At 41.9% G+C, this 23,634-nt stretch overlaps 1 protein-coding gene across 1 annotated transcript in view; it reads left to right on the top strand.

The window, feature by feature from the left end:
• The first annotated feature begins 334 nt into the window (after positions 1–334).
• The window catches only part of BAALC (BAALC binder of MAP3K1 and KLF4), a 38,038-nt gene continuing 14,738 nt past the window's right edge, over positions 335–23,634 (top strand). Inside the window, exon 1 of the mRNA XM_038391306.2 lies at positions 335–654. Coding sequence (XP_038247234.1) covers positions 477–654 — 178 coding nt within the window. The 5' untranslated portion in view covers positions 335–476. The remainder of the gene's footprint in view (positions 655–23,634) is intronic.

Genomic DNA, 23,634 nt, shown 5'->3' with positions numbered 1-23,634 from the left:
AACGCCTCACCCGTTAATGTAGGGAACCAGCATCTCTGGGCGGCCACTTTCTCCCATCCCCGCCTCTTCATGGGCTGGAGGCTGAGGCGTCGCGGAGATCAGACAACTCGCTGTGGAGCCTCTTCCCGAGGCGTCGCCGCAGGCTGCGCCGCGTGCGCCAGGGCTGCGCCGAGCGAGTCTCCCGCCAGGAAACCCCGGGGAGCGAGGCGGTGCAGAGGGCGGGGAGGAAGCAGGGAGGGGGCGGCGGGAGACCGCCAGGCCGAGCAGCGGGAGGGGGAGGAGAGGAAGGGAGGGGCAGCTGCCTGGCGGAGGGCACAGCGGCGAGGACGGGAGCGGCGCTCTCGGTGGGGCGGGTCTCGGCCTCCGGGCTGGCGGGCGGCGGCGGCGGCGGGGGGATGCGGTGCTGGCCGCGCCCGGGGCACTGGCACTGAGCGGCGGGCGCTGGGCTGCAGCCGGCCGGTCCCGGGGCCGGCAGGATGGGCTGCGGGGGGAGCCGAGCCGATGCCATCGAGCCGCGCTACTACGAGAGCTGGACCCGCGAGACCGAGTCCACCTGGCTGACGAACACCGACACCGAGCCTCCGCCGCCGGCCTGCGGCCACGAGAGCGCCCGCGCCGAGGCCGGACTGCGGGAGCAGGGCGCGCCGCACCCGGGTGAGTGCTGGGCTGGCCGCGGGGGTCCCCGGGGCTGCAGCCAAAGCCCCTCATCTCCTGTCCCGCTCCCCTCCCTCGGGCTCGGTCCCCGCGGCGAGCCGGGGTTCCCCGCCGGCTCTGAGCTGGGGCGGGCGGGCTGCCCAGCTATCGTCCCTCCGGAGCCTAGGAGCGGGGACAGCTCCGTCGCATCTGCCCCGGGGGAGCTCCGTGTTCGTGAGCCGCAGACCCCGGGCGGACCAGCAGGACAAGCGGCTCCGACTGATCCGCCGGGAACCTGGCGGGCGAACGGCGTCTGTGCATCGCGCTGAGACAAATGCGAGGGGTCGGGAGATCGCCGGTCCAGGCTTACTCCTAGCGATCTGTGAAGCGTGGGCCGTTTCTGTCTCTCCTGAGTACACCACGGTGCTCCCCAATTCACCCAACCCCTGGTATTGCAAATTCCCGCTGAACCCTAACATCGGGCACATAGAAATGTCCCCACTTATGTGAAACATCACATTTGAATCCCGCATCCCCAGGCTGGACGGACGAACGGTCTGAATCTCTTTATTGTTCTGTTAAGAGTTTAATCAAATGCGTGGACGCGGGTTTGCAACTAGCACCAAAGCGGTATTCTATAGAGTCTGTTTCTCTATTTTCCCTTGGGAAAAGATGCTTTTTTACGCCTATGCAGGCATCTAAGTCTGCACTTTAAAAACTTCGTGTTTGCTACAGCAGCACTGCATCCTGTATCAAAAAAACCCTTCACTGGTCTCATAATTTCCTGTAGTTTCCAGTGGACATGGAAAAGGAGGAACTTTCACATTCCTATGCTTTTTTTAGAAAAGGCTTGTTCTCTACCTACCACACTTTGATAATGATGCTTAATTTTTTTGAGGGAGAACATATAAATGGCATTAGTTTTGTGATAATCTCACTGGAAGAGAATGTGACTGTATGGTCTCCTGGTGCAGAATAAATGACCATGCAAAACAAGGCATTAAGGAGTACATTTTAAAAGTGGCACAAATCAGCCAACCCTCCCTTCCTTAAAGCCCCCATGAAAATAAAATTCCATGGACCATGACATTGCAGAAAATGAAATTGACCCAACAGTGTGAAATAAGGCAGTTGGCCTACAATTTGATTTTTTATGTTTAAGGTTTGTCACATTGTTAACCAGCAGTGGATCTAAGAATTTTCAATGGGGAAAGACAGGGTGAGGGAGAAAGGGGAGGAGAGATTCAACATGCAAGTGTTTGAAATACCCTCAGAATCTAATTTATCTATCTGCCTATAGAATCATAGAGACGAGAGAGAAAAAACAATTAAGTTATTTTTCTGTCAGTTTGGAATTGTTCTTACAATACATTTTTTTGTATTGCTGGAGCTCTGTTGGTCCCAGCATGTTAGAGACACAAGATAGGTGAGGTAATACCTCGTATTGGACCAACTTCTGTTGGTGGGAGAAACAGGCTTTCAAGCTCCTGGGGCTCTTCTTCAGGTCAGCTATAACTTCATACACCTTGTCTCTCTAATATATATAGTCTAGTGTTTTGTCCACTCAAGTTTTAAATGCTCCAGATGATGGAACTACCACTACTTGATGGTAAATTCTTGGGGTGATGTGCCACTATGCGACAGGGTTGCTGGTTGCTGCTCCTAATACATTTAAGGTATTATCACAGTATAAATACTGCAATAATAATAATAGTTAACTTAATTCTATTGGGAAACTATTCCTTAGCTATATCTCACTGTCAGGAATTTTTCCTAATATTCAAACCTTGATTTTCCCTTTTTTGGTTATCCTGTCATTCCTAGCCCTGTCATTCCCATGTACCATAATAAATAATCTACTGCCATCCTTGGTATTAATAATACCTGTCAAAAATATTTTCAGAATGCTAGTACATCCTTCTTTCTCTCTGCCAGTATATTTAGCTGTTTATGTACTTGCACTATAGATAAATGTGTGTGTAGCCAAACCTAGGATATTTCATAACATTTTGGCATAACTTTTTATTAAATGAAATTACAATTCATTACTGTATGTCTTTTTTTATCTTCTGTCCCCCTCCATATTTCATCTTTCCTTTCTTCCTGTTTTAGTTTCTTTTCTTTAGATTATTTATCAGTCTTTTTACATCTTTTTAACATGAATGTTTAAATAAACTAACAAATTTCAACATCTCTGTATTTTTCCCAAGAGTAAATACAGAACAATATTCATTGTTATAAACCAGTAAGTGAAATATTGAAAACTGTAAAAGAACAGATCCTCTGTCCTCTGACCAGGATCATAACAGAAGTAAAATATACTCAGTAGCAATTCATGAAAGTCCAAAGCTGAGCCTTTGATAGCACCAAACAGCCTCACATATTGAAGAGGGAGAGAGAGATAAAAATATCAGGTAACATTATGAAGCATTGCAGGTGGTGAAATTGAAAGAAACCTTTTAAAAGACAAACTTGTCTAAACTTGTATGGTTTCCAGGAGTGGGAAATGAGATTTTCTAGCAGAATACTGATAAGAGCCTCCATTTAATTGTAAGCTAAGAACTTGTCATAGAATCTTTGTTTCCCAAGCCTCCGCCAATGCTCAGTCTATAGTTGGGCATAATAATAGTACTATTTTTCCATAGAAGCACATAAGGCTTCATCATGCAACTTATTATACTTGGTTCTCCTCTCTTGAGTTGCTTCATTGATTTCAGTAGATCTACTAACATGAGTAAGGGTTTACAGGACCAGACTCAGTCACCAATAGGCTAATCCCCCACAAGAAAACCACAGGGTAAATAATTTTTGAATAACCACCAAAACTGTAATGTCTCAGTTCATATTTATGTATAACTTGCTGCAAAAACTATGATAAACATCTAATGTGAATGTAAACAGTCTATTAACTGCAAAGCACAAACCTCCATCAAAAACCATTAAGAGTTCCATTAACCAAATTACAGCTGAATCCAAACTCAGTATTGCTCAGAAGTAGCTTCTTTTAAGTCATTCTATTCCCACTGTCTCCTAAATCAGCAGCCATGTTAAACTCAGTTTTTGCTTATTCTGGAAAATGACTTTGACTAATAAAACAAAATGTTGCCTCTTGTTCAAAAGGTCATATAGTCATGATCTGTCCCTTTTGATTGACAGCTCCTCAGAGCAGATACTGGCTCTTACTATGTATTTTTACAGGATTTATCCCCAACGGGCCCAAATTTTGTCCGAGGGTGCTGCTGCATTATAAATAATAATTTATCTTTATTTGATCAAAAAACTTAAGTTAAGAGTACATCAAGTAAGACTTCTTTTTAATTACTTGAGTAATTTTGTTGTTTGACTTGAAAAAACAAATAAACCTTTCTGTATTAGTTTTTGTATACTTTACAGTTGTACCATATCAAAGAACATTATCCACAGTATATTTTATGCAAATCAGCCTGACATAGTGTAGAGCAGTGGTTCTCAAACTTTTTTTTTCATGGACCACTTGCAAATTGCTGAGGGTCTCAGTGGACCACATAATGATCTTTCCAAATGTTGTTTGTACCATTAGCTAACTATTGTAAAGCACTTTGGATAAATGTGCTATATAAAAACCCCCTTAATTAACTTTTTTTTTGTTCTACAAATAAAAGCACACAACTCATATTAATATCAATAGTCTTACCTGTCTAATGCGATGGATTTGCCCTCTGTCCCCCTCTGTGGCAGCCCTGGAGCTGGATCTGGGAAGGAGGGCCATCTCTCCCTAACAGCTGCAGCTCTGGAGCTGGGGAAAGTCTCCTCTTTCTCTAGCTGTTGCAGCCCTGCACATGCCAAATTCCCCCCCCCCCCTCTTCTCACCCTACTGCCCCCTCCCACCTATTCCCCCCAAGACCACCACCTCACCTCACATGTGCATCTTCTCCAGGGTCCAGCCACCTAATTAGTGAAGCCATGCTGGTGCGGCTCCACTAATTAGGTGGGTGGCCCTTCATTCTCTTGTGTGCGGCCGCCCAGGTGCACACCTTAAAAGGAACTATCTGCGGACCACCTGAATGGAGCTCACGGACCACTGGTGGTCCACGGACTACAGTTTGAGAACCTCTGCTGTAGAGGAAAACATTTTCATGATGTTAGCAAAGGTGCCTACTGTCAGTGGGCAGCCACAAAAAATAGACTTATTAGCAGAAAAAAGTATATACCATGGGCCGAATCCTTCTTCTGAAATCATTGGCAAAATGTCCATTAAGCAGGATCAGGATGGGGCCCTTCATGAACGTGTTAGGGAAATTCCACCAGAATAATAGGAGGGAAAACTCAACAGTGACACAAAAAATTAATAAATTAAGATCAGCTAATCAACAAGATCAGGCTGATATTTTGCATAATTGTCTCTATTTAGACACACATTTGTGTGTGTTTATGAAAAAATATTTTTGTTCTGTTGTATTTACTTAAGTAAAATACCAACTGAGAACGATGAAGTTGTTCTACAAATGTGTGATCACTCACAGCGCCAGGAAAGGCTGATAGATATCACCTTGGCACTTAGGCTGAGGATTCCTGCTCTAGAATCAGCATACTTGAAATAAAATAAAGGGGTTCAAAGCACTAGCCAATTTTTTTATGGAAGTTTCTGAAAGTTGCCCTTTCCTTGTGTGTTGCTTTAGAGTAGGAGAAACTGAAAGGAGTTGTAGAAAACCAGGGCTGTTTGAACACTAGTTGCCATAACAACAGAGAGCAGTATTGGTTATAACCACACCTGCAGTCATCTGCTGTTCCATTCACCAGGTACACATGAAATTAAAAGTTTAACGTGAGTAAACAACCATGAGGTTGCAAATGAAAATCTCATCTTGTGAAAAAGAAAGATGCTTTATTAAATCATTATATCTTTAAATATATTTTACAATAAACAATTTCTGCTGGAGAGCCCATTAATGCAGTGGCTAGGTTCGGTAATGCATAATAAGGTATATCCATGCCGCGCTCTATGTTCTTACACCTGCCTTTTCCTCCCGCGCCCCCCCCCCCCATAAGTTCATTTAAACTCTGGAATATATAAGGAATGTGTCATAATAATTACTCTGATGTTTAATCGCTAAATAAGAAGGGGTGACTTTATTACAGTAAAGTGTTGCAGTGACCAGTGGATAATTAGGACATCCTTACTTAGTGTAAATGTGGTCCAGAACTTTAGTTTAAACATTACTGTTCAATTAAATTACTAGATAATGTGGTCCATTTTTTATTGTCAATGTATTTTATTCTACAAACTCTTTCAACTTCCATTACCCATAACTTCTGCTGGGAACATATTGTGTTGAACAGGCCCAGTTCTCAGCAATGAAGAAGAAAGCAAAAGGGAGGAGGAAGAAAGGAAGAAGAGATGGCAGGAAAATAGTGTCTAGTTTTCAGAAAGTGGCCACTTTATGTGTACGCAAAGTTGAGCAGACACACTTTTCAAGCATTAATATCTATACATGCAGGTGATATGCAAAACCTAGGTAAATTTTATTTGTACAGTGGGTTAGTACAGGTGTTTGTGCATGCATAAAAGGATGGGTTTAGATAGTGCATGGGTTGAGACACCTTTGCAAATCAGTCCCTTAAATCATAATTTGATGGGGATGTTCTCCAGATTGGCATGAATGGCACCAGGGCTTACAGAATACTCTGTGCTGCCAATACTGTAAGTACAAACACAGTACTAAACATAAAAGCAAGCCAAAAGCAATCTGAAAGAGTGCAAGACCCTGCTGCTTCAGAGGAATTAATCTGAACATGTCATTCACATATATATCTCATAGTTCAGTGACAGCAAATTCAATTTTTTCCACAGACTGTCCACCAAAGATTGATGGGAAGTACTGCATGGACTGAAAAGAAATAACACTGATGCATAGCATAATTCCCTTTCTCCCTCAGTTTTCCTGCCAAAAACAAATCACATCTTTAGTTCAGCCCATGAATCAGGGAATTATAAATAACCTTAAATGGCAGTAGATGAAAAGAATAGTTAACTGGATATAGTGTGTAATAAATGATGGGTGCAAACTCACTGGAATTGACACTACATTGAATATTTGCATTCTTCATTCAAATATATATATATCGTATTCAACTTGGAATCCAGTTAAGGTTTCCTCTTTGTAGCCTAAACTTATATTTACAACACATCAGTTTTAAATTAGATGTTGTCCTAGCAGATACAGAGGAACTGATCACAGACGTAAAAGTTAATGGTAGTTTAGGTACAAATGATCATGACCTTATTACATTTATAATGTACAAACAGAATAAAGTTCAGACCAGTAATGTAATGTAATCCCCGCACCCCACCCCCCGGCACACACACACACAGTGCTTTAATAGGGCCGATTTCACAAAGCTGAAAACAAGTATGAGCCAAATCAGCTGGGAGAAATAATTTAATTAGAAAAAATATGAAAGATAATTTGGGAATCACTTAAAAACACCTTACTAGATGCCCAAAGAGCCACGATTGAGGAAGATGGCCATGCTAGTTAAAAAAACAAAACAAACATGACCGAGTTTACAGGGAAATGAAGGTAGCTATACAACAAATGGAAAAAAGGGAAAGTTGATAGTAAGGAATATAAATCAGAAGTTAAGCATTGTAGAAAATGATAAGGGAAACAATGGGACAAAAGGAGAAATTTATGGCCAGCCGAGGTAAGGACAATTTTAAAAAGTTTTTAAAATATATTAGGAACAAACAGAATTCTGACAATGGTATTGGTCCATTAGCAAATGGAAATGGTAGAATCATAAATAATAAGACAGAAAAGGCAGAAATAGTCATTATTTATATTCTCTATTTGCGGAAAAAACAGATGATGTAGTCTCATCATATGATAACACTCTTGCCATTCCACCAGTATCTCTAGAGAATGGTAAACAGAAGCTACTAAAGTTAGATATTTTAAAATCAGCAGGTCTAGATAATTTGCATCCCAAGAGTTTTAAAAGAGCTGGCTGAGAAGCTCACTTGATTGATAAGGTTAATTTTCAGTAAGTCATGGAGCACTGGGGAAGTAAATGGGATGACCCAAGTAATGATGGGCCTGTCATTCTGATATCAATCCTGGACATGATAATAGAGCAGCTGATATGGGAATAGATTAATAAAGAATTAAAGGGGATTAATGTCATTAAAACAAATCAACAGGGGTTTATGGAAATCAATCCTGTCAAACTAACATGATATCTTTTTTTGATGAGATTACAAGTTTGGTTGATAAAAGTAATAGTGTTGCTGTAATGTACTTAGACTTCTGTAATGTGTTTGACTTGGTTCCGCATGACATTCAGATTTAAAAAATTAGAATGATATAAAAGCAACATGGCACACATTAAATGGATTAAAAACTGGCTAACTGATAGATCTCAAAATGTAACTGTGAATGGGGAATAATCATTGAGAAGGTGTGTTTCCATTGGGATTCTGCAGGGATCAGTTCTTGGCCCTGTGCTATGTAACATTTTTATTAATGACCTACAAGAAAACATAAATTGATCACTGATAAAATTTGCAGATGACACAAAAATTTGGGAGGAGAAGGTCACTTATTCAGAATAATCAGGATCACATGGTAAACTGAACACAAGCAAACAATATGTATTTTAGTACAACTAAATGAAAATGTATATATCTAGGAACAATATTGTAGGCTTTACTTATAGGATCGGGGACTCTATCCTGGAAAGCAGTGACTGAAGAAGATTTGGGAGCCGTGATGGATAATCATCTGAACATGAGCTCCCACTTGATGCTCTGACCAAAAGAACTAATGTAATCCTGCAACACATAATCAGGGGAATCTTGAGTAGGATTAAAAATGTTATTTTATCTCTATATTTGGCACTGGTGCAACCAGAGCTGGAATACAGTGTCCCGTTCTGGTGCCTGCAATTCAAGAATGATATTGATAAATTGGAGACAGTTCATTGAATAGCCATGAGAATGATTAAAGGATAGACTAAGAAAATAAGAATGGCCATTTGGGGTCAAACTAATTCTCCATCTAGCTGAATATCCTGTCTTCTGACAGTCGCCAGTGCCAGATGCTTCAGAGGCAATGAACAGAACAGGGCAATTTTGAGCAATCTATATTCTGTTGTCCAGGCCCAGCATTTGGCAGTTGGAGGTTAAGGACTCAAATTGCTCAGTCTATTTAACTTAACAAAGAGACAGTTAAAGGATGACTTGATTCCAGTCTATTACTAACTACATGGGAAATCAGTATTTAATAATGGCTCTTCAATCTATCCGAGAAAGGTATAACACAATCCAGTGGCTGGAAATAAGCATGACTTTTTAACAGTGAGGGTAATTAACCTTTGGAACAACTTACAAGGGTCGTGGCGGATTCTCGATCACTGACAATTTTTTAATCAAGATAGAAAAACCTCTAAAGATATATGCTCCAGGAATTATTCTGGAGAAGTTCTATGGTCTGTGCTGTACAAGAGGTCAGACTAAACATTCACAATGGTTTCTTCTGGTCTTGCAGTATATTAAGCATGTGGCTAGATACAACATTTTGATGGCTTAGGGCCATAAACGTAAAACATCCAACCAATTCTCCATATACTGAACAAAAATTTTTCATGCCACTCTCAGTTGTATCCCTTCAGTGATCAGACTGACACCAGCATCTCTGTGAAATTAAGATGGCATTATGTTAATGACCTATATTAGAAGCTGGAAATTTGTAGATCAGGAGAAGTAATAGTAATGTCTGGGTTGAGGAGCAGGGACAGTATTTAAACAATATTTACTTGGTAAATCTGATTTTTCTGTAAAGCTTTTATATTGGTTTGATTTATTTATAGCTTCATAGATTTCAAGGCCAGAAAGGACCACTGTGATCATCTATTCTGACATCCAGTATAACACAGGCCATAGAGCTTCCCCAAAATAATTCCTAGAGCAGATCTTTCAGAAAAACATCCAATCTTGATTTAAAAGTGGTCAGTGATCAAGAATCCACCACGACCCTTGTAAATTGTTCCAGTGGTTAATTACCCTCACTGTTAAAAAGTTATACCTTGTTTACTGTTTGAATTTAGCTAGCTTCAACTTCCAGCCTTTAACCTTGTATTTGTTAAATAGATTGAGCTCCTTGAGTCTATCATTGTAAGGCATGTTTCTAATCCATTAATCATTCTTGTGGCTCTTCTCTAAACCCTCTCCAATTTAACAACATTGTTCTTGAATTGCAGGCACCAGAACTAGATGAAGTATTCAAAATCTGGTTGCACCAGTGCCAAGTTTAGAGGTAAAATAACTTTTCTATTCCTTCTCAAGATTCCACTGTTTATGCATTCCAGGATTGCATTAGCTCTTTTGTTCAGAGCATCATATTGGGAGTTCATGTTCAGCTGATTATTCATCACGTCCTCCAAGTCTTTTTCAGAGTCTCTGCTTTCCAGGATAGAGTCCTCTACCCTGTAAGTATGGGACACACTAAATGAGGTTTACAGTTCAGGAGGTGATACTCTTCCCTAAATCAGTGTTCTTGTTTTGAGCTACTGTGCTGATAGAGGTGGGGACTTTAGGATGCGTTATATAATCAGTATCCTCATCATTTGTGGTTTATCAACAGACCATACTGTAGCATCCTCACAACAGATGTGTGGATGAGTGGCTTACCTCAGGGAGCCATAGTGCTGGGGTGGATGAAATCGTCCCAGTTACGATGTGCATGGTTGAATGTATTTGAGTGTCAACCAACTTGTTGTGAGACAGATGGAGCCAGACCAGAGTACAGCTGCAGAGTAACAGAGAGCTAACTCAGATGATCAGAGAATTTGAGTGTTTGCTCCCCATGAAGTTCTGGTCATTTTGCTTAGAAGATATGTTCTGAGTCCTCACGTTAGGTGCAGTTTTCCTCAGGTGGTTAAGATATGTAAGAAATCTATCAAGGATTATGCCGAGGTAGTTTGGCTGGGATTCATATTTCAAGTGATGAGAAAGATGTTCAGCATTTTTTCATGCAACCCATGAGTACCCGGTTCATACCAAGGAAACTGATGATCCAACCAGCAGACGGCATTTGAAGTCCTTTCTAGGACTGAATCTTGGTCACTTGCCAGCCAACATTCCTGATGTAATTCTGCCTACCCCCCAACATTTAAGCCTTTGAACTAGCCCTGAGAATACTACAGCTCAACACTGAGGGATTGCCGACAGTTAAACACAGCATTCTCAGGGATTATGCCAGTGATGCTACATGCCGTGTGAATATGTATATTTCCCACCAATGACTGGACTTTCATGGAAACAATGGCTTGTCCCTGTTTTGTACCGTAATCAGTAATGCGCTCTTCTCCAACAATTTTCTTGGCTGTTGGCTTAAGTACTTATTATTTCTTTAGCATCAAAAACCTATTTTGCCTTTTTTTTTCTATTATGATCAGTAACAGTGTATGCTTTTAAAAAAGGAAATGGGTAAATGAAGGTGCAGTTTTGTACTGAGGGAATTTGTAACTGTGAGCTTCACTGCAGGAGGTAAGGTTGGGTTTTTGTTTTTTTTTAAAGGTGTTGGATTTATTTTTAAATTCCTCTAGTCAGTTGATTGAAGAGTCAAGTTTTCTGCTTTGCCCTCTGCTGGTTGACTCTTAAAGTCTTATGTACCTCATCAAGCAAAAGTTATCTTGAGCCTTTCTGTCTTCCCAGAAGATCATGGATTCTGACTGTGTTGCAGGGCAACCTACCCAGGAGAAAGACTGGCCATCTGCAGAAGAGCAAAATAATTTTCCAATTCCTCTCGTTTTGATTTTTGGCCCTCCATTTTTCCAGCAATACATTTTGTTGTGTTTCAGTTCCTGCAGCTACCAACCTTACCACCCCATTTGTGTCCTTCCATTCCCAGCTCTGTGCCTCCCACCTTGCTGATCCTATGGAATGACTTCTCACTCCCAGCACCCCAAAGCCTACAATCTCTTCTCATTCAAATCCTTCCTGAAGTCTCACTTCTGGAATTACCACAAACCGTAACCCACATCAGTTGCCTTCCTTTTACCAGTCCTTTCACACTGCCTCTATTGCACCATATCAGGACTTCATATCAGGAAGATCTGACTCTAGGCATCAAAGAAAAATTAAAGCACTCTAGATCTTGCAAACTTCCAGCACAATAAGGTGGTTGGGACTAGCTTAATGGTATAGGGGTAGCATAGTGTACTACTGTGCAATGAATCAGGATTCAAACAAGTTCTCTGGTACCTGAACAACACATTTAGCTGCTGGGAAGATGGACTTCTGTAGCCAATTACTTCATTTTATCATTCATTTATTGTGTAATGTTATGATTAACTAACATGTCATGTAATTGTAAGCACTCAGAATGAGCTCTACCCTGACATCTGGTGGTGAGCAGTGGAAAAGGACATCAGGGGCTGATCTCGTTTGCATGGGCACACCCACCCTGCCTAGAATGATGGACGGCTTGCCCAAATGGTCACTTTGGCTGCTGTGGGATCCCCAGTCTCTTTGTTATTGGGGCAGAAGTAATAAAAGGTTGTTATCATGGTTATGTGAATCAAGGACAGTAGAACTGTACTTGGCATTTTATGACAGAGGGACTCGCCCTCAACTAAGTAGCACACACTAGGCAACGGACATGGGTTCCAAAACCCAGTGAATTGAGAGAGACTGGGGACAGGTATGTGTACCTGATAGTGTGGGACACTTCTGAGGGCCTGAAACACTATTTTGACCCCTCCTCTCTCCACTATGTAATAGCAGAGCTAATTTTGGCTCTATTAGTAGTCTCATTACATGCTGCAGAGCTGAAATCACTGATACCTAGGTCTAAGTATTAGACCTACTTTGGGCTAGTGGTGCACAAGCACTAATTCTCCCCTACTACCAGCTAAAAATCACTGATAGCTGAAATCGCTAAAGAGCTGAAGTTACTAAGAGCTGAGATCACTGAGAGCTGTGTTAAGTGGGGGGGGCGGGTCTGAAGACAAGTTGGTAAGCGGACAGCAGGACGGCTAGCGTGGAGAGTGGAGCGGAGTCGCTAGCCGGGCAGCTGGCAGAGAGGAGCGGACAGGAGCATATAAGATGTCCCTCATATCTCCCTCCACTTCTACCCGGGCTGGGAGGTAAACTCTGCAGATGAACTTCTGAACTCTGGGGGGGCTGCACTGACCAATGACAGAAACTGTGTGTGTGTGGGAGGGTGACTATTGGCTATTGACTATTGCTGGACTTAAGACCTTGAGGGGAAAAGGACGCTGCCAAACTTACTTGGGGGTGGGTCTTTTGCTCATAGTTGGTGTTATGAATCCTGTTTGTGGTGTTTCCCCAACATAATGCCGCATTGTTTCCCTCCTTTATTAAAAGGCTTTTGCTACACTCAGACTCTGTGCTTGCGAGAGGGGAAGTATTGCCTCTTAGAGGTGCCCAGGGGGGTGGTATGTAATTGTTATAAAGGTCACTGGGTGGGGGCTTGAGCCGGTTTTGCATTGTGTTATTGAAACAGAACCCCTAGATACTGAACCCGGCCCTTGTTGTTGCCAACTATGACGGGCAGAAGGGTTACATAATGTATAATCATTGTATGCTAAATAGATTTAAATTGTAGGATTATAGAAGTATAAAACTGCTCAGTAGTAAAAAGGGATAAGAATGCATTAGGTATCTAAGTAAGTAGGGCTGAAATGCAAGGCCTACAGGCCGAAGCATGTAAAATGTCAGCTTAACCATACTAAGATTTAGGCCTAAGAAATGCTTGACATAAATAAGTGACCAAAGAATGACCCTATGCTACAAGATTACAGGAAAAGATGTGCCAATGGCTTGAAAATTAACCGCAAGAGTAATTTTGACTACAAGATACCTGGTAGTCACATTGTTCTAACATGGGCCCTAACTGCAGGGTATATGTTATGCATAAATGCTAATGAGAATAACCAACCTATGAAAAATGGGGTACACCGTTATTCTTGGGGGAACAAATACAAATAAGGAAAAAGAGGGTGGACACCTTCAAACACTTGTGCAGAGTGTAGGTGTAGTCAGAATCACAAGATAAAAGAGGGCTCCCAGACTAGGTAAAATGAGTTCCCTACAAGAAAACTTTAATAGGAACTATCCCTCTACTGATGATCAACTGGCAAGGCATCCATCAGACCCTAGAAATATTGTTAAGTATGACTATATTTGTAACTTGTGCATAGGTCTTTATATAATTTCTATATGCATGGGTAATCTTAACCTTTAATAAAAATTGTAAAACAGACTAGACCTTGTACTTGTGAATGTATGCATGGCCATTAGCCTTGGTCTTTATGTGTTCCTAGAGACTTTAAATCTGAAGCTAGTTGCAGAGGTGACTTTCACTCTGTTGAGCTTGAAACTAGCCACCAGAGCCAAACCTACAGTTGCATAATACCACATTACTAAATTCACTTTAAATAACATAAAAGGCTACAAACACCCTGCAGAGATTTCTAGTGATCCCAAAACATTCAGAAATTGTATTTATGGGTTCCAGAAGAAGTGAGATCCAATCCTTGTCAGTTAGAAAAGAGTCCAACACATGGTTGAAGGTGAGGAGGAGAATCAGAAAGGGGAAATGTTTTGAGGGGATGCTATGGTGACTCTTACAGGTCAGAGTAGGTCTTGTATAACCTCTCAGATAAAAAAAAATCTCATTGTTTTGTAATTTAAGACATTAGAACTGAATATAATTGTTTACCTCCCTCTCTAAAGGGGAATTAATCCCTATTTGCTGTTCTTTACCAGAGTAAAATAATTGATTTGACATATGGATGTGCAGAACATAAATGCAACATTAACCCAGGATTATATGTACGTTACTATTGGGAGACTTTGCTGTGGTAGCAAGTGGAGATCTGATATCTCTGATAATGTAAATACATTTTCCGGTGGCTGAATAATGAAAGTGGACTCTATTTTGTTTGCCTATGGATTATTTCCAAGGTGCACAATAGGAAATCCTTGATAAGAGTTGTTGATTGAAGTGTTACAGCTAAAAGGATTTCAGCAAGATAAATGAAAATTAATGTTATATTCTAGTACTTTTATAACCAGAAACAAGAAAAACCAATCATCCCCAAAGTTACATTAATATTATTGTTTTAACCCTTTGATAATACCGAAGGAATACTGAATCCCTAGTGTTTCTTTAACTGGTTTAAACAAATACATTTTCACCATAGCAACCAAGGAACATGTCAGCGGAGTGATTCAGAAGCACTTTCTCTCATTCAAAACAGTGTAATTTTTCATCACTAATTGACTTATTATTGCGGAACCATTTGTGTTGCTATATTTAAGGCTATGAGAACAACATTGCCCAAACCCTGTGGGAGTACTCAGAAAAGTTAATAAAACCTAACACTGTTTAATGTTTCTGCTCCCTCTCCCTGCACTGTGGAATCCCTTTTCACTCTTAAGGTGCTTCCAGAGGACACTCTCCAGAGGAGAAAGCCACAGAGGACTGGGAGACAGCAAAGAGACACCGGGATGCCATACAGGGGGCCCTGGCCTTCTGAGTGTAGCTCTCAGAGGATCCACAAAGGGTGAGAGATTGAACCCCTGCTCTTCCAGGAGCAAAAAAGGAAGGCAAATGCCACCCCAAAATGGAAGAATTAGGAGAGAACTGTTTTTGTTTCCTTCTTCCTTGCCCTCCTCCTGTGGGCATATCAGCAGAAGAAAGGGGTCTAGGTCTTAGATGACTACTGTATCCAGTAAATAAGAGCCAGAGTGAGGGACCAGGAGCTGGAAGGTCATGCTGGGATCTAGCCTTGTCTGGCATGGATTCCTCTGTGGCTTTGGGAAAATCAGTGAAGGTAGTAATATTTACCAACCTCCCAGAAGTGCTGTAAGTGTTTGCAGTGTTCTTTGATGACATACACCTCTCTATGTACTAAGTATTTATTATTTAAGGCCTAATAAAAGGGTTATTGTCAAGGCTGACTGGCCTCAATTTAACTTTGAAATGGTTTTTATTTTACTGCTCTTACCTGGAAAGTTGTTCCACTCCTTAAAATGAAGATCACAACTTAAATTCAAATGCATGTCCTGGATAATTAGACAAGTTTTAAGCCTGTTTTGTGTGTAGTGTGTGTGGGGTTGTGATCACAGGCAAGTTGTTAAGTTTGGTATCATCTTTATTTTCCTTCCAGAACAAACATAGCCACGATATTTGCCTCTTTATTTCTTGATGGTGTATCAGTGAATGGGGTATGTAACAGGGTGGCACCCACCTCTCGCAAGCATCCTAGGCCAGGTATGCATCTGCTCCACTCTCAGTCTGTGGTAACCCCTGTCAGTGGTTTTTCAGGCAGTTCTTTGGAGACTCAGCCCTCCGACCGAGTCACGCACAGTTGGTGTGCAAACAAAACAAATCTCTTCCGCAGCATACAGTCCAACTGGGTCTATTTCAGGGCCCTCCATAATGTCCTGCAGCCCTCCTCAGGCTCAGTCCTTTAATAGTATGACAGTCTTTACCTGGCCTGGATATTGAGCCATACCCCAAGGCTTCCTCCATGGAGGCAATGGCTTTGCCCTCTCTGGATCCTTCTGGCCCCAGCTCACCAGCTGAGCCACTAAGCAGTTCAGTTCCCTTTCTGAGAGTGTATCACATTTCAATATTCAGGCCACTTCCCGTGGCTAATGCAGGGGAGGGAACCCAGACCCACCCACTACTCCTGGTCTCAGCCCAGGAACCCTCTGAATTGCAGTTATGTGCCACTGTGTCCTCTTTAACTCTTCACTATGCTGCTACAATTCCCTGGGAAACTTCTCCACAGCCCCAGCACCTTCAAAAATTCTTCATTCTTACTGTAGGGTGGAAGTCTTGTACTCAGTTCAGCAGCCAGCCAAGAGCTCCTTCTTGATCCCCTGGTCCCTGCCAGCAACTGTTCTGTCTGCAGTCCTGTAGTTCCCTTAGCCATCTAAGAATGCCATCTACTCTCCTCCAGCTCCAGGCAGCAACTGCTTGTCTTGAGCATTGCAGCTCTTTTTATATGGCCCACCTGGGCCCTGATTGACTGCTCCTTGCAATCACTCTAGGCAGGCTGTAGGACTTATTTACTGCTTCTTTCTGGGATGGTGTGTGATAGGATCCTGAGGCCCACAGAAAGGGCCTCTGAGCCTGATACCACCCCATCACAGGGTGCAACACCAAATATATCAGTATCAAGTCATTATTCTGTATCCAGACATATCAGTGGGGGAGAACCCTGTCCCAAAACTTTGCAAAGAGCTCCATATTGTAGATGCCTGTACCTGCAAAAGCACAGGGGTGAATGCACATGGAGCTCACTGCAAGATCAGAGTCTATATGTGCTTGATCCTGTCGTCAGTCATTCATTAGGTATCACCTGTCATACTATATTGAAAAATCACCAATTGCACTGTAGGGGATGCATACACTTCATATGACTCGTGCTGAAAATGCATGAGCTACTTTCCAAACAGAAAAGGTGGCTCTGTCCATGCTCTGGAGACAAATTAATGTCAGACAAACATACAGAGGTTAGTCCAAAGGGTATGACATACAAGAAGAGTGGTGATTGGCCATATCTTGATAAGTTATTTATTTTGTATACACACAAGTTATGTAGCTTCCTGCTGCTTTCCCAAACCCATGCTTTGTGGTATGATGCTGCCAGTCAGAAAGCAGCACTGAGCCCTAAATGTTTGCAAAGGTAGGTGGAGTCTCCCCTCCATGAATATATATGAAGGGGCACAACCCCAGGCAGATCTCCCTCTGTCTGCACAGAATGCCTTCTCCCTGGCATGTAGTAGAAGCCCTTCCAATGGGGCTCTGTACAGAAGGGACTCCTCAAGGGTTTGGGAGAGGAGAAGGTGCAAATGGAGCTTCAGCATTTCATACAGATCAGCTTGATTTCCACAATCAAAGGATCCAGTAAACTGCAGCAGGGTTCCTAACAAAGTCACATGGAGGCACAGCTGTACTTCTGGATGGGTCCTATCTCTGTGGATCTCCTGGGTCCTTTTCTTCTGGATCCCAGATTGAGAAGTTTCACCTGCTGCCAAGTCAGTGAGCCCTCAAATTCTGCCCCCTTAGAGGACGCTTTCCAGGAAAATCTGATGTTATCCTCATGGAATGTTCCTGCCTCTCTGCCCCCTTCCCTTAGGTTTATCCATGGTAAGAAGTGACCTGATGCTTCTAATATTTACCTCTCCCTGCATCCCCACCTACACTCATTAAATTAAGGGTGGGAGTATGATCCACAGTTAATTTTACTTTGAACAGGAGAAGCATACAATATGTATGTACCAGTCCTCATTTCAGCAGCTCTGTAAAGTTTTCCCAAACACCAGTAGCTTCTTAGAGAAGCAGAGGGGGACAAATAGGAATTCCAATTTGTAATACATAAACTTTGCTTATTGTCACTAAAAAATATTTTAAGACTAGAAGAAAGAAACTTAACTAAAGTCACAGATAAATACTTTCTCTGGTAGAAACTGCCTGTAGTAACAAAGCTAGCTATTCCTTCTTAGCTGTGAAATATTACTCAAAATGTTCATCTTTAATGTTTAATGCTCTACAGTACCTTTTTATGACTACACAGCATGACACATAAAAGCTTACACGTTGTTCACGAGACATCAACCACAATAAATAAGAGGTGCTGCTGAACCAGAAGAATTTAACCTAACCAGACTGTACTATAGTCAGCTCCAAAAATATAGCATTGTTAATTAAATAACTCCACACTTCCCATCATCTGGAATTAAAGCATGCTAGGTGGCACATATGCCAATATTCAGTCACTTTAAACACAGGTATGCTTGTAATTCAGTATTATAGTATCATGTTTATGATATCATTGCTTGATTATATAGGGTCATAAGAATTGCTGTACTGGATCTGACCTATGGTCCATCTACTCCAGTATCCTGTCTCCATGGCCAGCACCAGATACTTCAGAGAAAGGTTTAAGAACCTTGCAGTCGGCAGATGTGAGATAATCTGCCCTTAAGAAGTTCTCATCCTAATCTCTAATAGTTAGAGATTTAAACCCCAAAGCATAAAGTTGTAAATCCCTTCTAAATGTTTTGTTAACATTAACTTTTATAACTCTGACTATTCTTGTTATCCATACAAACATTCAATTCCTCTTTGAATCTTGCTAAATTCTTGGCCTCCATGACATGTTGCAGTCAATGAGTTCCACAGTCAAATTTTGTGTTGCATGAAAAGGTATTTTCTTCTGCCAGTTTTGAATTTTCCCTTTCAGTTCCATTGCATGTCCCCTTGTTCTTGTGTGATAAGACAAGGAGGATAGAAGTACCTGATCTAGTTTCTCTAGACCATTAATTATGTTATATACTTTTACCATGTCTCCTGTTATTTTTATCTTTTTTAAGGTAAACAATTCTAATCCTTTCAATCTAATTATTCTCATTACCCTTCTCTTCTTCTGCGTTATTCTTTTTGAGATGAGGTGACCAGTACTGCATATAGTATTCAAGATGAGGGTACATCATTGGTTTATATGATGGTGGTATAATATTTTCAGTATTATTCTTGTAATGGGGTCAGCACCCCCTTCTCGTGTGTGCCCCCTTTTCTCTGACCAATAGTGCCTGCAAACACAGTTCTTTTCATGGGGGAGGGGCAGACAACACCCACCTCTCGTGGATGGCCCACTTTCTCTCAGTTACGTGTGAGCCTGCTTTTCTTTTCTCGTGTTACATCAGGGTGGCGCCTGCCTCTCGCAAGCAACCCTCCGGCCACTAGTTCTCTCAGCTGGTCTTCAGCAGCTCAGTCCTCAGCTGAGCCACACATGCTGTCCCCTTTCTGGGGTATACAGTCCCAAGTTCTTATCATGGCCCTGGTATGGGGCTGTAGCTCTAAGGCTTCTTCCCTGAGGGACTGCCTTCTTCAACCGCCTAGCTGGGGCCACCTCAATACCCTCGAGTCAGCTGGTGTCCTTTTCAGCAGCCCTTCCTGGGCTCAGTCTGCAACCAGACCAGCAGCGCCCATCTTTGTACCCTCACCTGGTCTGGCTAGGTCCTGGGCTCAGTCCCTGGGCTCAACCTGCCCTCACTGACCTTTTCATTGTCCTGCTGCTATTCTATCCAGCCATCCAGGCACTTGGTCTTGGCAGCCTTCTCTGGGCTCAGTTCTGCTGGGTGAGCTCTCTGCAGTGAGCTGTCCATGGCCGGCTGCTTGTCTAACCCGCCAGGCACCGGGTCCTCCCTCATCAAGCTCCACACAGCAACCGAAGGCTCTGCTCTGCGGCTGCTTGCCTTTTATCTGGCCCTTCTGGCCCCTTATTGGTCACTCCAGCAGACCCTCTGATTGGCCGCTCTTCCGCAGCCACTCTAGGCTGCTTGGAGGACTTCTCACTGGTCTATTCTGGGACAGGGTGATACATGGCCGTGAGCCTTCAGCAGGGGGCCTCAGACCTAGTCGATCTTGCCACAATTCTCCATTCCATTTCTTATGTAGCCTTATTTGCTTTTTGCCCATAGCTGAACATAGAGCCATGGTCTTCATTGAGCTGTCCATAGTGATGCCCAGGTCACTTTCCTTAGTTGATACAGATAATTTATAACCCTGTAAAGTGTATTAATAATTCAAAGTTTCTCTCCAATGTGCATTACTTTGCATTCATCAACTTTAAACATCATCTGCCACCATGTTGCCCCATCACCTAGTTTGTCAGGCCCTCTGAAGTTCCTCATATCTTTTGTGGACTTGACCAGCCTAAGGAAGTGTCATCTGCAAGCTTTGCTAGCTCACTGTTCACCTCCTTTTCCAGGTCATTAATAAATATATTAAACAACACTGGACCTAGTATAGAACCTTGAGGCATCCTGCTGTTAACCTTTTGACATGATGAAAATTGACTCTTTATTCCTACTCTTTGTTTCTTGTCTTTTAGCCGGTATCATCCATGACAATACTTTGCTTCTCACCTCATGGCTACTTTACTTCTTTTGCAGCATCTTGTAAGGTGTATTGGCAATGGTCTTTTGAAGTCTAAATAAATTATATCAACTGGTTCTTGGTCACATACATGAGGGTGGGACACTGCTGCTTTGGAATTTCAGAGAGCTTTTTTTTTAATTAGGATTTATATAGTAAAGCCCCATCCTAAGTATCTTTAAGGATGTCTCACATGACACAGTGGGGAAAGGGACTTGGCGTACATCGCTATTCCAAGTGTAAAGTGCAGCATGAAAGAAGGGATGAACATAGCAGTTGGACAAGATGAAGGGAGCAATCAGAACAGAAGGTCACTGGCAGTATACTGAGCAGTAAGTGTGAGATGGGCAGTGCTCCACTTGGAGACGTCTGAGAATTTCCATAACACATTCAGATGGCATTTGATGAATTCTATGAGTGAGATTATTTGCTGCTTAGAATTTTGTAAAAGATAAGTCTTTTGTGCTCTTAGAAAATGGGATGTTACACTTGTCACTGATACATTTCTTTTTAGTCTGAAACACAAAAGATCTTGATGACAATGACTGTGGTTAATCAATAAAGACTTTTAAAGTAGAAATACAACAAAGAATGCACTATGGTCTATGTATTAGGATTCCTCCCCTTAAAAACTCTTTTTTTTCCCCTTGGGATGGCTTTCTAGGCAGGGCACAGAATTAACTCAATACAACAGCTGACTGATCAGGGCATTATCCTGTGCACACTAAATTTTGTGGACTGGGCTTGTATTTAGGGATTCCTGCTAGGAAATGATAAAATGACCACATGCCTATAATAAGCCAAAGATACTTGGCATAATTTTGAGATTTATTTTTTTCATTCAGTTTATAGCGCAGTTATGTGACTATCCCAGAAAACAGAGAAGTTTGAACTCCTACTGGAAGTTTTCAAAAAGAAAAGGAGTACTTGTGGCACCTTAGAGACTAACAAATTTATTAGAGCATAAGCTTTCGTGAGCTACAGCTCACTTCATCGGATGCATTTGGTGGAAAAAACAGAGGAGAGATTTATATATACACACACACAGAGAACATGAAACAATGGGTTTATCATACACACTGTAAGGAGAGTGATCACTTAAGATAAGCCATCACCAGCAGCGGGGGGGGGAAAGGAGGAAAACCTTTCATGGTGACAAGCAAGGTAGACTAATTCCAGCAGTTAACAAGAATATCAGAGGAACAGTGGGGGGTGGGGTGGGAGGGAGAAATACCATGGGGAAATAGTTTTACTTTGTGTAATGACTCATCCATTCCCAGTCTCTATTCAAGCCTAAGTTAATTGTATCCAGTTTGCAAATTAATTCCAATTCAGCAGTCTCTCGTTGGAGTCTGTTTTTGAAGCTTTTTTGTTGAAGTATAGCCACTCTTAGGTCTGTGATCGAGTGACCAGAGAGATTGAAGTGTTCTCCAACTGGTTTTTGAATGTTATAATTCTTGACGTCTGATTTGTGTCCATTCATTCTTTTACATAGAGACTGTCCAGTTTGGCCAATGTACATGGCAGAGGGGCATTGCTGGCACATGATGGCATATATCACATTGGTAGATGCGCAGGTGAACGAGCCTCTGATAGTGTGGCTGATGTGATTAGGCCCTATGATGGTATCCCCTGAATAGATATGTGGACAGAGTTGGCCACGGGCTTTGTTGCAAGGATAGGTTCCTGGGTTAGTGGTTCTGTTGTGTGGTGTGTGGTTGCTGGTGAGTATTTGCTTCAGATTGGGGGGCTGTCTGTAAGCAAGGACTGGTCTGTTTCCCAAGATCTGTGAGAGTGATGGGTCGTCCTTCAGGATAGGTTGTAGATCCTTGATGATGCGTTGGAGAGGTTTTAGTTGGGGGCTGAAGGTGATGGCTAGTGGCGTTCTGTTGTTTTCTTTGTTGGGCCTGTCCTGTAGTAGGTGACTTCTGGGTACTCTTCTGGCTCTGTCAATCTGTTTCTTCACTTCAGCAGGTGGGTATTGTAGTTGTAGGAATGCATGATAGAGATCTTGTAGGTGTTTGTCTCTGTCTGAGGGGTTGGAGCAAATGCGGTTATATCGTAGCGCTTGGCTGTAGACAATGGATCGAGTGGTATGATCTGGATGAAAGCTAGAGGCATGTAGGTAGGAATAGCGGTCAGTAGGTTTCCGATATAGGGTGGTGTTTATGTGACCATCGCTTATTAGCACTGTAGTGTCCAGGAAGTGGATCTCTTGTGTGGACTGGTCCAGGCTGAGGTTGATGGTGGGATGGAAATTGTTGAAATCATGGTGGAATTCCTCAAGAGCTGGAAGTTTTCAGAGATTCCAAAGCCAGAAGGGAGCATTGTGATCATCTAGTCTGACCTCCTTTATAACACAGCCCAGAGAACTTCTCCAAAATAATTCCTAGACACATCTTTTAGAAAAATGTCCAATCTTGATTGACAAATGGACAGTGATGGAAAATCCACCATGATCTTTTGTAAGTGGTTCAATGTCTAATTACTCTCACTGTTAAAAATTTACACCTTATTTCCAACTTGAATTTGTCTAGCTGCAGCTTCCAGCCACAGGATTGTGAAACATTCAACATTATGATCAAGCATTGGTTATGAATGGCAGATGTTTTTGGAGAGACTATTACATTAAAAAACTTTCCCTTTCTATGCTATTCACACTATTTACATAAACTATTTGAATATGCTCTTGACACCTTTACAAATATATTGATAACTTGAGTTTCACATTTATGTTTGCTTTAGGTTTTTGTTCTTATTAATTTATACTATTTTAATGTATATATTATAGGGAAAAAACAATAGACATGTTAGAAGGGCCAATATCTTGCTGTTCTTCGTCTTCATGTTGAAGCACTTAGATAGAGAAATCTGCTTAGAATCTATAGCACATGAGCACATTTGTAAAACTAGTACAGTAGTATGCTTTTTTTAAATTGTGGAATTGTTGAAACATTACCCAGAGCTGAGGTTATTTCTGAAGTTCTATAAGAACTAAAGTAGTGCTAAGGAAGACAGGTTTTAGTTTTGGTTTTGCAAA

This window comes from Dermochelys coriacea, chromosome 2 (assembly GCF_009764565.3).
Source record: "Dermochelys coriacea isolate rDerCor1 chromosome 2, rDerCor1.pri.v4, whole genome shotgun sequence".
NCBI classification, from domain to species: Eukaryota; Metazoa; Chordata; order Testudines; family Dermochelyidae; genus Dermochelys; species Dermochelys coriacea.
The sequence above is the reverse complement of the archived record's forward strand: the minus strand, read 5'-3'. Positions and strand labels throughout refer to the sequence as shown.